The sequence below is a fragment of the Rhamphochromis sp. 'chilingali' genome, assembly GCF_963969265.1.
Source record: "Rhamphochromis sp. 'chilingali' genome assembly, chromosome: 19".
NCBI lineage: Eukaryota > Metazoa > Chordata > Actinopteri > Cichliformes > Cichlidae > Rhamphochromis > Rhamphochromis sp. 'chilingali'.
In genome coordinates this window covers 28,716,730-28,733,794 of record NC_137946.1, presented here as the reverse complement: position 1 = coordinate 28,733,794, position 17,065 = coordinate 28,716,730, and the positions used below count along the sequence as shown (strand labels likewise).

Below are 17,065 nucleotides of genomic sequence, written 5' to 3'. Positions count from 1 at the left end.
TCAAAAATGATTCTTAACCCTCAATAAACACAAATCAACAATGAGTTTATTTATTCCAGTTATTAAACATTTTGTGCTTGGTATGAACTGAATGTATACCAATCAGGTAAATGTCATTGGAATACTGAAAACAAAGAACACATAGTGTAAACAAGAGCAGTATCACTGAAGGGCGAGAGTCAAAACTTTGATCCTTTATTATAATTTTATTACAGTTTGATGACATCAGCCTGTCATGGCTTCATTGTAACATCATAGGGTGTTGTGCAGCTCTCTCCATGACACTTCTTATGATATATTACTCATAATGACCTTTGGCCATAACAATTAAGGTCAAGGTCGAACGCTTAGCCAGCCAAGATGCTCATGTCCCCCAAGCAGTGTTGGTCAAGTTACTTGAAAATGGTAATTAGTTACTAACAGTGTTGGGACTAACGCGTTATTAAGTAACGCGTTACAGTAACTACGTTATTATTGTGGTAACGAGCACGGTAACTAGTTATTATGCCAAAATCAGGAACGCGTTACTCGTTACTGGGATTTAGATAGGGTCGTTACTCGTTACTTCGTGTGGTGGCATCGCGGAGTTTCCACAGATTCAGTAACATTAGCAAGTGGTGGAGGCCAGCGGGTGGATGAAGGAAAGGGGACGCAGAAGGAAAAGAGACGCGAGGCGGCCGCCGGTCCAAGTGTGAACTGAACTTCAGGTAAGAAGTTATGACCTGCAGTCTCTCTGGGTCAGATATGAACCAAGTTTAAGTGCAGTTTATTTTCGTTATTCTAACTTTTTCCGTACTGCGTGCTAGCTAGCATGACGGAGTTTCTATACAGCTGGGTGGTGCTATGAAGTTAATGATGTTGAACTTTATTTTGTTCATAAGTTATTAGAGTTGCCAACCGTCCCGTCTGGTATTCAGAGAAAATATTACGCGTTTCGTATTGAGGTGAAAAGGAACAGTTTGTCCCGTAATTCAGCTACAATGAAAAAGGCACAAAGCTGGAGTTATTCTGTGTCTTTGCTGCACAGCTGCCTCTTCTTCTCTCATTCTCTCCCCTCCCTCTCCTGTTTCTACTTCAATCATGAAAACTGATCAATGATCAGCTGATCGGCTCTCTTATTTGTTTATTCCCCACTTTGCGCCGAAAGAGGAAACCAGCGGATGTCGCGCTAAACAACAGCAGCATGTTTAAGCTTGATCAGCTATTGTTAGAATTTATTTAATATTAATTTCTAGTATCAGCTGATGTTTGCTGGAGCCACAGCTGTAAAAAAGCTGCTGGTCAGGATGTCGGTTTGGATATGTGGTGAGAGGGAAACATGAAGATGAAACCAGGAGATGTCCTTACTGAATCATCAGAGCTGAACAGGGCCCTGTTTCAGGAAGCCGGTTTGGAAAACTCAGAGTGAAAAACGACACTCACGGTTGAGTAACCCCGAACTGTCCAACTCGGAATATTCCGTTTCAGAAAGGCTGATAACAATTAGTTCAGTCAACGCGGAGTTGCTTTAACCCCAAGTGAAGCGCGCGGACGAGGATACATAAAGCCCTGATAAGCGGAGCACAGATTAAGCGAGTCACCATGGAGACGGAGGGAAAGAAGGCGCGGTCAATGTATTTCACAGCGCTTGAGGCCGAAATTCTGATGGCAGCATATGCTGATAACATGCAAATTCCGCGGAAAAAAGTAACACAGCCACAGCTGCAAAAGAAAGGGAGCATGCATGGCAAAACATAGCCGACAGAGTCAATGCGTGATTGTTAATTTAAACATTGATCTAGGGATTTCCACCCATTTAACACGTTATTTTATCATATGTTATTTTATTTGTTATTTTATACATTTTATTTTGTGATGTGATGTGAGCGCAGGTGCAACCCAACAGGCCCCAAACGTGCCTGGCAGCAAGTAAAAATGAAATATAAAAATATAGTCCAAACAGGTAAGGTGTAATTGTATTATGAGCCATAGTGCTTGGTCTGTTTGTCCCATGTAAATTAATTGCAGTTAGAGGCTACATTAATTTTCTTTCTGTAAGCACTTATTGAAATTATCTGAGCACATTACAAGTACATATTTGCTTACTCTGTATGCTCAAATGTGGCCCGTTATAGCCAACAGAAAAAAAGCGGAGGCCCGAAAAACAGGTGGGGGTCCTCCACCACCACCACTCACAGAGGCTGAGCAGTTGGCCCTCAGCCAAAACAGTGGGCGCCCTGTGGCTGAAGGCATCTCTGCGGGGACATCCTCTGAGTCAATAACCCCGCAAGACACAAGTGCCTACATAAGGGGTAAATTCAAAATAATACATGATGTGCATACATCCTTTCTTCACAGTCACCTTTGCAGTGCGACACATTCATTTGATAAACTCTTTACCATAATGAATTATTTTGTAGTGAAGTTATTTTCCGACTGATTTTGCCTTCCCTCAGTCTTGGTTGTCTTTGAGAGCATAATGACAATGAAGTGTAAGGTGATTGGTATGTTTGTTAATTGCCATTTGGTCCCTTGTAAGTTATAAGTGACCTGTATAAACCTCATATTCTATCAGTTGATGGTGGTGGTGTACTGCATCTGGTGCAGCCTCCTGTTGAGCCAGACCAACATGCAGTTGTGAGTAATACTCCACAGATTATATGAGTTTACAGTAGAACAGCAATGTTGTTTATTTCTTTACTACAGGAAAATAATGAAGAAACATTGACAGCTGTTACAGAGGAGGAAGCAACAGAGACACTTTATGAGGTTTACATCTTTTAATACTTTGTGTACAGGAAATACAGGCGACCAATAAAGCCAGTTGAACAAAAAATCTGTTTATTCTTCTTTCAACATGTTGAGGTGATGGGTCAAAGGAAATGATTGTGACATATGGTGTCTCTGACTGCGCTTCCATCTTGTATGTCCGTGGGAGGGTCAGGATGTTCATGGTTTGGATCACTGCTGTTTGGTTCAGAAGGACAGTGTTCTCCTCTAATTGTGGCAATGTTGTGAAGAATCACACATGCCACAATAATGTCACATGCCCTTTCTGGGGTGACCCTGAGTCTTTGCAGGCACTGGAACCGGGCCTTAAGCATTCCGATAGTCATTTCAATTCTGGCTCTTGTCCTGCAATTAGCCAGATTATATCGCTGCTGTGGGCCCGGTTCAGGGTCAGGGTAAGGGGTAAGCAAATAGGGTAAACATGGATACCCCCTATCACCAAGCAAGTAGCCAGTGAACTCTCCTAAGACAGAAGGATACACTTCAGTTCAAATGTCCCTGAAGCAATTGGTCTTTATATATTTTAAAGTATTCTCAACTCACCATGTCCAAATTTTGTGCTCAGTGTACATTCACGGAATATTTGTGAGTCATGGACAGAGCCTGGCCACTTGGCTTCCACATTTGTGATAATGTTGGCAGCATCACATATGATCTTCACAGTGCAGAGAACACAAATTAGCATCCATTACTATAATGAAATAATTTGTTAGTTTGACATGCTACAGGGAACTATGTACCTGCACATTAATGCTGTGGAAAGACTTCCTGTTCACATAGTCTCCTTCATTTACTGAAGGAGCAATGATTGGAATGTGAGTGCCATCTGTACAGCCAATCACGCCTGGGAACCCTGAAAATAAATGTGCAATTTAAGTAGTAGTCCAAGTATCACCACATCATACATTAAGTTTTGGTCATCCTGATACCTGCAATTTTGTGGCATCCCTCTTTGATAAATCTTGTGGGTCTGTGACCGGGGAACACCACAAACGTGTACAGGAGACGTTTCAGTGCAACTGTAACATTCCTGACTGCCCGACAGACGGTAGCCTTGGAAACGTGCTCAGCGTCACCAATATTATACAGAAAGCTCCCGTTTGCAAGAAACCGAAGTGCAATACAAATAATATGCAATGAACTGAGAGCATGTCCGCGATGTGTCACATGCGTAATATATGGCCTGAGGATGTTATCCAAATAAATTATAGATTGTGCTGAGAAACGGTAACGTTCACACAGAAAATCATCAGGAAATGATAAAATGTCCAAACGCGCTCTGATCACTCTCTCCCGGCGGAGAGCTCTGCGGAGAATTTGGGCTTCATGATCTACTGGCTCTTCAAGGAAGTGGCACGCCATGTCCGACACTTCCTACTGTCAGGTTTCCGACAAAGGGGCGGAGACAGTCAGGGTTAGTTGTAGTAAACCTGCTAGGGGGCAGGTTAGCTTCACGGAGTGTGTCGTCATAGTGACTCACTCAGGCTGCAGCTGAACTCGCTTTGTGAAACCGAAAACCTAGAGTTTTCGTTAACTCAGGGTATACTTAGTCAGTTTTTCCACTAAACCGGCTTCCTGAAACAGGGCCCAGGTGATGGAGAAACAGGTTTACCTTTTAGGTGACATGAATGAGTTGAAGGGAAGTTATGAACTGTTTCTGAGAGACAAATAACCCCAGGATCCTTTTCTAAGTAGCTGACAGCTGGTAACTGTGCAGGTGCAGATCTAGCAAAGTGTTGCCAGGGGTCCATGTAGGGCATTAACAGGGAAAAGGGGGGCACAAAGAAATACTTTTCTTTCTTATTCTCATTTAAAATGTCTAGCTTTTAAAAAAATAATTATCTGAATCTTACAACAAACGATTGATAGATTGATGCATATATACCATCAAAACAGTGAACATCACTGTCACAATAGTGTTTATTTTCATTCAAAGGCTTTATGATTTTTCCTATAATGGTGGGCCAGTCTCTAGTCAAAATGTCCGGGCCGATTTTCTGTCCCAGTCCATCCCTGTATGCAGCTCATCTGCAGTCTGGTGTTACCTACATCTTCCTATTCAGAAGGCAGAATTTCCGAGTTCTGAGTACAATCGAAAGCACCACGACTGCAGTTTTTGTGTTGGATGTAAAAGGCGCACATGACGCTGTGACGTAGGCTAGAATCATGGTGGCGGTCAACGACGGTCCAGGCGTGGGATTTCTCTCGTGGAAATATGCACATTATCTTTTCCTTTCTATTGGTAGGTGGCACAGTGCACTTGTGGCAAGTAAGCAAGCTAGAAGACTGGCAAAGTTATGGAAGAAACACATTAACAAGAGAATTCTGAGTAAAACCAAAGTTACTTTCCCTAGTAACTAGTTACTTTGAAAGTAACGAGTAACTTGAAGTAACTGAGTTACTTTTGAGAGAAGTAACTAGTAATGTAACTAAGTTACTATTTTAAAGTAACTTACCCAACACTGGTTACTAATTACTGATTACTTCTCCAAAAAAGTAATCCATTATGTTACTGATTTTATGTTTTATGTTACTTTATGCACATTGCATCAAGCAGAAATTAAATTATATGCAACTGTCTTTGATTGGAAGAAATTTGTTTAACATTTAAACCTATTTTCTGCATATTTCAGTATATTAAAAGAATAATTATATATGCTAAAAGTAATGTCAGTACTTCCGAGCTTTAAATGCTGTATGCTAGTACTCTCTCCCGCACTCCATATTATCCATTGTTGATCTACACACGTCTGTTGCTGCCACGCACGTCGCACGCTTGTACGTCATTGTCATGAGACACTCTCACAAACAAAACCACGGTTTAGTAACGCAGCATGCTTACGGTGAATGTAACAGTAATCTAATTACTTTTTTTGCAATAGTAATCCCTTTAATTACTCGTTACTTGAAAAAGGTAATCAGATTACATCTCTGCCCCTCTTGAAAGCTTATTTTTGTAAAGTTAAATCTGAACATGATATGTTGAAACTGTGGACCCTGGAGTGCTAATAAAGAGACACACAAACAAACAGAACGATTGCATGCTCCCTCCCTTCATCGGCAGAATAATGTGTATGAAAATTATATTTTTAAATAAAAAAGTTAATTTGGTAACACTTCAAAATAATTCTTTTTTTGTCCTGCAAAAACCTGGCTTAGTATATTTGTGGGTCAATATATTACATTGTAATTTAAATAAAATACCTTGATATTCCATTACATTACAGGGGAATTACTCCTGAGTTGAGGCCACATTATAAAGTGTTACTGGCCATTTATACTGTGTTTATCAGCTATAAAACGAGAGAGTTTTTGAAACTGGAAAATTAGTTTTACCCTCTGCAGTCCTCAAGCTTTATTGACAAATCACATTTGAGCTGGCTTTGGATGCTTGCAGGTAAACAGTCCCTGTGATGGCCAAATGAAGCACTGCATTTGCCAAAAAAGGAGTTTATTAACTTTTCAAAATGTGTCACCGGCACACAGCATAGTAAGCTTTACCCCGCCATATCCACCGGCTACACTGGAAGCCCCCAGATTTTGGCAGTCAGCAGAGAATAGTTTATAGGTTACTGCTGCATGCCTGAGTCACAGTAACAGCAGTACATATCACAGGCTCTAAAATGTTAATCTCGCTAAAAACCTAAAGAAATAAACATGAATTAGTTTTGTCTAAGGTCTAGCAAAGTGAAGTGTGGTATGACTCCCAGAAGCTCCACAAAAAAAGGTTGGAAAGCCAATAATAGGAACAAATGACCAACATCCAGAAACCTCACACAGAGAATCTGAGATGAAGGGTTTAAATAAACTAGAGACTGGAGACCTTCTCTGCAGTAATGCGCAGGAGTATCGACTGATTTTGGAAATGTCTTTTTGTTATGAGGTGAGATGTCTTCTCCACGGTAATCTCATCAAGCAGACACTAGAGTGAAATGTTATTGTTTAACTAACCACGTGTGGGACATCAGTCTTGATAGAGTGGGACTGCAGCTGCAGGGGAAAGCACCACAAGGTCTTTGGATTGCAAGCTGAGAAAAGAAAAGCCTTAATAAAATCTGGAGTTTCTAAAAATCAGATGATGTAGTGATTTAGTGTGTGTGTAGTGTAATGTAATGCAGCTGTGTGGTTGAATGTAGGGCAGTCCCACAGCACCCCCTGGAGGACAGAACAATATAACAGCTGAGAAATGTACAGTGTGCTGTCTGACCACTGTGTGAGGCTTCACATTACTGATGGTGGTTTCAAATAACACATGAGCACCGTGTGCTCTGCAGGGATATGTAATATTTTCATTTTTGCTGTTTCACTCATAAATATAAGCATCAGAAAATTGTATTAAATCTTCTTTTCTTTCCTCCCCTCTCTGTCCTGCAGGTATCTGAAGCCAGACGAGAACAAAAAGTCAAAGCACAAGACTGCTGTGAAAAAGAAGACGCTCAATCCTGAGTTCAATGAGGTATAAACCACAGCTAAACCTTGCAGCATTTCTTTCTATTTTATTCCTGTTTATTGTTGCCTGAGCTTTATCTGGTGCTTTATGTGCTGAGCGACCTTCATAACCCTGGGACCAACAAAAGCCACTTTGACAGGGCAACACTGTTGGAATTTTTCTTAATTCATAACAAGATGGCTTTTTAAAAAAGCTGCAGAACCAAAAAATAACTTAAATAATTAAAGTCCTGTTTAGCCAAGTGTTTACCACTGAAGACGGGCTAAAACTCAGGTGTATTTTATCAGGACTGAACTTCTATTGATCTTCTCTTATAAAACCAATGAGCCAAGTTACTGACTGGTTAACTTATTAAGTGACTGTTTAGTCCTATCAATGCCTGAAGCTCTGAAGCTTTGAAAATAAAGTTTTAATGGCTCTATCTGCACCAATAAATACTTTTTGCAGTGGTAATAATAAGAGAGAAAAATTCATATTTAATGTAAAAGTTTTCTTTATAGTGGCAAACCTTCAGATTTTATAAAACCTGTAGTTTGTCTTCTCCTTTTCCCTTTTCATAGTGTATGCCTTCAGGATTCTGATATTTTATTGCAAATATTACATATAAGAAATATAGTTTCTAACCTGATACATTTAATGGTAAAAACATTAAACAATGATATAACCCAGTCATTTGTCGGCTTGGTTTTAGAACTATAAACACTCCTTTGGTTTATTGAATCTATAAGTGGGCATATTTTGATGTGAGAGCGCTAAGCTGACAGCTAACACTAACAAGCTTGGTTAACCTAAAAAGTAAAACCAACATGAAGGGGTCTGTTTTACATTGTTACATTGTTGTTACATTGTTGTTACATTACTGTTACATTACATCTACATTGTTTTAACCCCCATGGGGTTGTAAAAAGGCTTCAAGTTATATAGAAGTGTATCAGAAAATGTGAGGCTTCAAAACATCAAGATGGCGATGGCGGTTTCATCATGAGACACCGTGTGCTTTAATCCCACAGGTCTAGAGACCAGTCAGCTACCTGCTGGTAGCTGATAGGTGAAACTGGTTCCAAAGAGACATACAGTATGGTACTGCACCAAAAGCCTCCCTGTGGTGTTTGTGGTCACTTGCAGATCAGTATTGTCACATTTAATTTGTATGGAACACACCAAGCTGTCTGCAAACACTTGCCAACTACTCACCAAGCGACAGTAAAAGTTGCACCTTTACAAATGTTAAGGCACAACCTTTACTCTGAAAGTTCAAGTTTCACTGCCACTCAGCAAGTAGCTGATCAGTGTTTCCAGACACGTCACCGTCTTCCATGCAAACTGCAGACAACCACAGCAATCTTCTAGTGTCCAAGAAGGTTTTTATGCATCACCCTCTTTCAACTAGTCTCACCTAGTGACAGCAGTTGCCAGGGTTTTGCCTAGTTTGTCTGTTATTGGTACTCATATCCATCGTTTATGATGGACATAAACATCATAAACGATGGCTGTAAGATTATAATATGTATGTAAAAACTGGCACTGTACTGACAGTTGCAAAGTACAATTAACTTTAACTTTTAACTGTAGTTTGCAACTGTGAGTACTTTGCAAACATTTAGCAGCTGAAAAGCCAGAGTTAAGAGGACAATGCGTTTTAGTTTATAAAAGCAAGTCAGTATTTCTGGCCCAGTTGTCCAAAAATGTAAATAATGTTTGTTAAAACAGGGAGCTTAATATAATTTTGAACGCTATTGCATTGCCTCCAGACCTTTACCATGCTGTATACCGCTGCTTTGACTGTGAAGGAAGCAATTTAAGTAATCAACCTTTATGTTCTTCTTAGCTGAGCCGGAGCTCCTCAGTCTCACAGCCAAACACCTCCCTTCATGGCTGATTTTAAATTGTATTGAAATCAGACAGGTGCTGCTTCGGCCACGTTTTGAACAAGAATGCCAAACATGTTTTTGAGGCTGAACGGGCCACAGGGCAGCTCGGCTCGGACGTTTCTGCTTGTATACGAGTGGACGTACCCCAGCCGAACGCTCACACAGGCCAGCGACTTGACATTTCCTCTGACATTTTTTTGCGCCCATACTCTTCCATCACCTCCTGGCCTTTCCGTTGGAGACAAGCAATGAGGTCCTCCTCCATATCGAGGCTCTGGTTTCATTAAGGTGATTGAACCGCAGATTGTTGCTTCGCAAACTGCAAATTGATTTCAGAAGAAAATGCTTGTTTCATTTAGTGGACAGTGGACTGTATCGATTACACTGTCATGCTATTACAGAAGCCGTGTGTGTATTCCGCATTTAATTTCCTCCGCTCCAAGTTTAAGATACGTTGACACCTTTGCTGTGCTGTGAGTTTCCTTAACTAACGAAAATGAGTCTGGTTATGTAGTGACTGAAAAAAACATTAGAGCGAGAAGAGCTAGATTAAACAGCGTCTTGTTTAAGGCACTAACAAAATATTAAAACCTAATGAGGCGTTCTGAATGAATTTCAGCAGGAAATGAAACAAAAGCTTTCAGAATTGTTTTGATAATTATGCAAACCGAAAAACTGCACATTAGAGTGTTTTTGTGTGTGTGTGTGACGATGGTCCATCAGAATAAATAAACTCTTAAAGCCCCAACGTGGTGATCTGAAAAGATGAGGTATTATTAATCATGTGTTTTGAGAGAGAAAATTGTGGAGCTCTTATTTTGCCCTCTTTTATTTTCTGCAGGAGTTCTGTTATGACATAAAATATGCAGACCTCACCAAAAAGACCTTGGAGGTGACCGTATGGGACTACGACATTGGAAAGTCGAATGACTTCATAGGTAAGCAGTGCTGGGCTTCACTGTGCTGACACTGTGAGACTCCCTGAGGGTTACTGGGGTCTGCATGTTTTTAAGGACTTGTTTCGGTTTGCATTTCCAACATGAAAAGGAATGCAAACACAAACTAACTGCTGCTACAACAAAAAGATGGAGATCAACACAGGTGGGATTGTGTGTTTGTTGTGTAATGAGACTTTTAAGGGCGATGGAAAAGCTGTGATTGTGTGGCGTGGATATTTCACAGTCTTAAGAATAATTGTAACATTATCCATAAATTCCAAAAAAGGGTAAAGAAATCTAAAGAAGTAGCTATTAAACGAGGTCCAACTCAAAAAGATGTCACAACTGAGGTTAATATAATAACATTATGAATAACCCCCCCCAAAACAATGTAATATAACAAGTCAACACATAATATGATAAATCATAATGAACTTACACATTATCACAATATATATGATCACATTTTGAAAAATGTGCCATGTCCTGTGCTTTCAAATCACAGCTGGAATCTTCTGTTTCCTGTTTGTCTGTATAAAAAGCCAATCAGATCTTTGGAGCTCAGGGGAAACACAAGACCTCAGATGTATCTGCAGTACTGTGACAAAGTTTTCACAGCACTCTGTGCAGCCATGTGAAAAGCTAAGTACGTCCTCACTGCTTCCAGAGGAATACAGTGGGGCAAAAAAGTATTTAGTCAGCCACCAATTGTGCAAGTTCCCCCACTTAAAATGATGACAGAGGTCAGTAATTTGCACCAGAGGTACACTTCAACTGTGAGAGACAGAATGTGAAAAAAAAATCCATGAATTCACATGGTAGGATTTGTAAAGAATTTATTCGTAAATCAGGGTGGAAAATAAGTATTTGGTCACCTCAAACAAGGAAAATCTCTGGCTCTCACAGACCTGTAACGTCTTCTGTAAGAAGCTTTTCTGTCCCCCACTCGTTACCTGTATGAATGGCACCAGTTTGAACTCATCATCTGTATAAAAGACACCTGTCCACAGCCTCAAACAGTCAGACTCCAAACTCCGCCATGGCCAAGACCAAAGAGCTTTCGAAGGACACCAGGAAAAGTATTGTAGACCTGCACCAGACTGGGAAGAGTGAATCTACAATAGGCAAGCAGCTTGGTGTGAAAAAATCAACTGTGGGAGCAATCATCAGAAAATGGAAGACATACAAGACCACCGATAATCTCCCTCCATCTGGGGCTCCACGCAAGATCTCATCCCGTGGGGTCAAAATGATCATGAGAACGGTGAGCAAAGATCCCAGAACCACACGGGGGGACCTGGTGAATGACCTGCAGAGAGCTGGGACCAAAGTAACAAAGGTCACCATCAGTAACACACTACAACGGCAGGGAATCAAATCCCGCAGTGCCAGACGTGTTCCGCTGCTGAAGCCAGTGCATGTCCAGGCCCGTCTGAAGTTTGCCAGAGAGCACATGGATGATACAGCAGAGGATTGGGAGAATGTCATGTGGTCAGATGAAACCAAAGTAGAACTTTTTGGTATAAACTCAACTCGTCGTGTTTGGAGGAAGAAGAATACGGAGTTGCATCCCAAGAACACCATACCTACTGTGAAGCATGGGGGTGGAAACATCATGCTATGGGGCTGTTTTTCTGCCAAGGGGACAGGACGACTGATCCGTGTTAAGGACAGAATGAATGGGGCCATGTATCGTGAGATTTTGAGCCAAAACCTCCTTCCATCAGTGAGAACTTTGAAGATGAAACGAGGCTGGGTCTTCCAACATGACAATGATCCAAAACACACCGCCCGGGCAACAAAGGAGTGGCTCCGTAAGAAGCATTTGAAAGTCCTGGAGTGGCCTAGCCAGTCTCCAGACCTCAACCCCATAGAAAATCTGTGGCGGGAGTTGAAAGTCCGTGTTGCTCGGCGACAGCCCCAAAACATCACTGCTCTTGAGAAGATCTGCATGGAGGAATGGGCCAAAATACCAGCTACTGTGTGTGCAAACCTGGTAAAGACCTATAGTAAACGTTTGACCTCTGTTATTGCCAACAAAGGTTATGTTACAAAGTATTGAGTTGTATTTTTGTTATTGACCAAATACTTATTTTCCACCCTGATTTACGAATAAATTCTTTACAAATCCTACCATGTGGATTCATGGATTTTTTTTTCACATTCTGTCTCTCACAGTTGAAGTGTACCTCTGGTGCAAATTACTGACCTCTGTCATCATTTTAAGTGGGGGAACTTGCACAATCGGTGGCTGACTAAATACTTTTTTGCCCCACTGTATAAAGTGTAAATAGCAGCTAAGTGCTAATCAAATGCACTAAATCAACCGATCATCAGTTTGTGTGAGCACCACGGTTAAAGCTTTGGCAATTTTGCTGGTCTGGAGCATTCAGATGTATGTTAACACAATGGCACAATCTTCCAAAGAGAGGACGTCCCAGCAAATTCACCCCAAGGTCGGATTGTGCAGCGCACAGAGAAGCTGCAAAAAATCTCAGACTCAACAGGCCTCAGTTAACATGTTCACTGCTGAAGTGCATGACTATAGCATTAGAAAAAGACTGAACAAGTAGGGCAGCACAGCTCAGGTTTGCAAAGTTGCATCCGAATAAACCAAAAGACTATTGTAACAACGTTCTTTGGCCATATGAGACTAAATGTTCAACCATAATGGACAGCACTACATTTGGCATAAATTTCTGGAGGGTGCTGTAACTTTTAATATAGGATGAACATATAAGGATTTTTATTTTAATGTGAGCCGTGCAAAGTCCAGTGATGCAACACACAGAGCTGGAAATGAACATAACTGATTCTCTTTAGTAAACCAACTTATAAATAATTTGTAAAAGGTTTTTCATCTTTAATATTGTTTTTCAGCTGTTTTATGATGCTAAGAATATAAACTGATATTATAATGTGATGCATTATAAGTCTCCTGTCTTTCTAATAAGAACTCATTCTGTGTTTGTGCCTCCTTTTAGGTGGTGTATCTCTGGGTATCAATGCAAATGGAGAAAGGCTCAAGCACTGGTTTGACTGCCTCAAAAACAAGGACAAAAAAATTGAACGCTGGCACACGTTGACCAATGAATTACCTGGTTCATTAAATGACTGAACACACACAATCCTTCGTCCAACCTGTTCGCCGGCTGCACCAGGACTCCCGCATCCTCCCCGTCCTCTCCACCCAGGTCGTCTTCTCTGGGTCGCCCTCGTGTTGCCCGCATCGACCTGAGACGCCTCTCTTTGGGAATACACAGTATTTCCTCTCCACAGGGCTGAGTTTAAAACATACACATCTCATGTTTGTGTTCAACAACACTTTCACACATACAGAAAGGAGGTTGCACCGCTGCTCATTTCATGTTTTTAAGAGAAATTCAATCCACAAGATGACTGACAGGGATTGTAGTGTTGACTTTAAAGGATTCTTGTATGAACGGTGGAAGATAAAAGAAGCAAAATCTATTTGATGAGATCTTTTACAGCAGTTAAAGAATTTCCACTAATCCATAAAGCTGCACAGGAAAAACCTCATGATTTCAATTTCATGGCTATGAGCAGTCTTAGGATTTAAAGTAGTGGCTACACTAACAAAGGATGTAGCAAATATTTCGTATTACTAATACAAGTTCTAGATTTGGAGCATGTATTTTCCATTTGGGAAGATGAGAGCAATGCCATAGAGACTTCGTGTAGTTTATGGAGAACAGTCTTTAAAGGTTGAGGTCTCATTATGCTTCAAACCATGTCTGAACCATAACTCTAACTAAAAAACTGCTGTTTTGTTTGTTTGATAGAGTTAATAGTGAAGCTTGTGTAAAGGCAAAAACTCTACAGAGAAAGAGAGCTGGGTTGTGGCAAGAGTTGCCTAAAGCTACTTTATATTGTAAGCCAAATAATCTACAATAATAAACAGCAACCTCTAACAATTAGAAGGCCCCCAATGTGCAAGTAGAGTGACACTAGCGAGAGTGGGAAGGAAGAACTCCCTTTAAACAGGAAGAAACCAGAGATTAATGAGTAAATGCAAAGTGGTCTGCAAACACATCGAGAGTGAGTCTTAAGTAGAAAGGAGTTACAATGCCCTCCAATACTCACTAACTTTATTCTGTAAAGATAGTTTCAGTTATTTTAAACCATAAGTTAATAAAATAATTTTTGCTTTTTGCAGTTCTAAAGCAGAAAACCTTTTTTTTAATTGTGGGTTTTACTTGTTAAGAAAGATATTGCAAACAATATCAACCTGCTGGCATCATATTTAATCCATCTGTGGCCAGTTTAAAGAATATAGTTACATTTGATTTCAATATGTCTAAATTACAACAAAAAAGTATACTTTCACAGCCTCCACCATCTATTTGGATTCAGCTGTAGACTGATGTATAGTATGTGGGAGTCAGATTTCATCACAGCATCAGATGGCGAGTCATCCATCCATTTGTTTTTTCATGCTTATCCAACTACGAGTCATATTGGAGCTGCGCTGGGTACACCCTGGACCCTTCGTGTGAGTCCATCATAGGCCTAACGTGAAGAGACAGTCACACGCTCCCCAATTAATATCAGCAACGATGGATAGCTGAATGCGAGACTCCTGCCATGCAGTTGTCATTTGAGAGTGTATCATTCACTTTCACCGTGACAGAGAGCAATGATCATATGAAAGGTTCGGCTTTGGAAGATGTGGGTGAGAAACTTGAGAAAGATCCAGATCCCAGTGTTGCACATCATGGGCTCGATATACAGTAACTGTGCCTATCTCTGGTTACAACAAAGAATCTAAGTAGTATAACAGAAGAAAAGGCCCAAAGGTGGTGCATCAGGTCTGAATTGAGCTTTTTTCACATTCATAGGGTTTTGCACTGTAAAATTCAGTTAAAACAGAGTTACCTTTACCTCCCAAAGAGTCTGAAGAAGAACATTTAGCAGACACAGCCTCACCTCTAGTGTTTTTCTTCACACGCTAATGTTTTTTAGCCACAACAACAGAATCGTACTTCTTTCCAAATTCACTATAGTGAAATTCAAGGCAATGGTCGTCATTTTGAGGGAGTGGAGCATATCAAATACAGTGTCTACAAAAAGTCCTGGAAGCAGTGCAGGGATTCAAAAGGAGACAAACTTAGAGGGCACAGATGTGTTTAAACCAGGCATGCACAATGTGTCTCTGTAGCTTCTTAGTCATCCAGGTCACGTTAGTGTAGAAAGCCTGAGAAAAGAGACAACTAGACTTCTTTAAATTTGTGAAGATGTTTGACTTCAATAGGTCACATGATGGTCACATGATGGGTTGGGCCAAAGTATGATGGTACCGACCCTCTTGTGACTCGTGATAAATCACATGACCTTTTGTTTTTAGAATTGAAGAAGTCCAGTTACCTCTTTTTTTTTTTTAAAGCTCTTTAGACTTTTTAGCTACGGTGTTGAAGACACACGTGTAAACAACAAGGTTAATATGGCTGCTACATATAATTATATAAAGATGGGATCATTGTTTGAAGCATGTTGAGGCCTTGATAGGCAGTATCACAACTGGAGCAACCACCCTAACCCGTCCCTGAAATCTAAGGCACTCTGGGTTACTAAGGTAACAAAGTCTGGCTTTAAATCCATGTAAAAACTGATGCTCTCCTTTAAGGTTAAAACAAGAGGTTAAAGAACTAATACGCTAACGTTGAACGTAAATTCCTTCTTAAGGCTTCTTTACAGCAGTTATTCATGGCATCCCTGCATGTTTCTGTATGAGACATGACAAAATGTCACCAACTATGTGAACCAACCACCGATTAAGTTCCACCCGTCATCTGCTGACTTTTGTGGTCGAGGATCGAGGCTCTGCAAGTGTTTGCTCCATTCAGTCATCCCATCCAGACTTCAAAAAAATCAGAAAAACTGAAACCAGTGAGCGTTATAATATAATTGAGAGGTGAATCATGGGTACAAGGCCGCAGCGCTGTTTTCAATCAGCTGGATTTTCTTTGTGGTCAAAAATAACTTCTTAAGTTTGAGACTTCTTAAGAGTGAAAGAAAATGGGTTCAAACGTCAAGGGCATGATTACATTTCTTTCGAACTGCAAACAGCAAAGTGCCCCTGAGTCAATCTGAGGCAGATGGTCACTTAGACAAGTGCAAAAAACACAGAATAGTAACGATACTGTGGGGTTTTGTGATTATCCAGGAGCTGCATGGATATGAATATAGGCAGAAAAATCTCATTGTTCTGATGCTCTGTGGTCATATTTCATGCAGAAAATAAGAAACATCCATAGTCGCTATGTGCAGTCGTCACGCCACACAGCGTGCTCCAGTGTTGGAAAGCTGAGTGCAGCTGTAATCAACAACAGAATGAAGTTCAGTGGGTGACCCGTCTGGTGAAAATCACTTGTTGAGCCACAATGCCACCTGATTGGGAAGCTCTATTGTGTGTGTGTGTGTGTGTGTGTGTGTGTGTGTGTGTGTGTGTGTGTGTGTGTGTGTGTGTGTGTGTGTGTGTGTGTGTGCAGCTTATTGTTTACACTACTGAAAATTAGTTTCGCTGATGGCATTTTCAGCTGGATGAAAATGTACCTGCTGTTTGTCAAAAGGGCCGAATTTCAAAAACAGGAAGTTTACATCAAATGTTTAAAAAGAGAAAAAATAGAAATTAAAACACAAAAAGCATGTATTGTTTACAACAGCCTATTCCTGCTGAAGTTCAAGTTTGCTGCTAAACGGGCAAACGCGCCCTCTTTGGCTGAAGTCACTGCGGTCGTTCAGTCGTGCAATGCGACCTTCGCTAAGACGGATGAGAAGGGCAGCATTTTTAATATACTAGCAGTGTATGTGTATTGTTACTATATTGTTGTTTTTTTATGTGAGCACCTCCACTAGAAATGTATCAAACAGAATGTACATGTTTAACCCCTTCTATTCCACAGTAAGTCCTGCACCTTAGTGCTCTGTAGTGTTCATATTGTTCATACGTCGGATCTGAAGCTCTGTATTTGAGCACATGTATCTGGGAATAGAGATGGTTGAACTCACTCCCCTGC

At 40.6% G+C, this 17,065-nt stretch overlaps 2 protein-coding genes across 2 annotated transcripts in view; one reads left to right on the top strand and one right to left on the bottom strand.

The window, feature by feature from the left end:
* Positions 1-15,275, top strand: part of doc2b (double C2-like domains, beta) — a 185,171-nt gene extending 169,896 nt beyond the window's left edge. Inside the window, exons 7-9 of the mRNA XM_080867163.1 lie at positions 7,144-7,225; positions 9,932-10,028; positions 13,013-15,275. Of these exons, the coding sequence (XP_080723289.1) occupies positions 7,144-7,225; positions 9,932-10,028; positions 13,013-13,146 (313 nt within the window). The 3' untranslated portion in view covers positions 13,147-15,275. The remainder of the gene's footprint in view (positions 1-7,143; positions 7,226-9,931; positions 10,029-13,012) is intronic.
* Positions 1,744-4,283, bottom strand: LOC308387234 (putative nuclease HARBI1). The gene is made up of 4 exons (XM_080867164.1): positions 3,699-4,283; positions 3,510-3,622; positions 3,313-3,424; positions 1,744-3,232 (listed from the first exon to the last, which is right to left on the bottom strand). The coding sequence occupies exons 1-4, from the start codon at positions 4,129-4,131 to the stop codon at positions 2,853-2,855; spliced, it is 1,038 nt and encodes a 345-aa protein (XP_080723290.1). The 5' UTR covers positions 4,132-4,283; the 3' UTR covers positions 1,744-2,852.
* Positions 15,276-17,065: the final 1,790 nt, after the last annotated feature.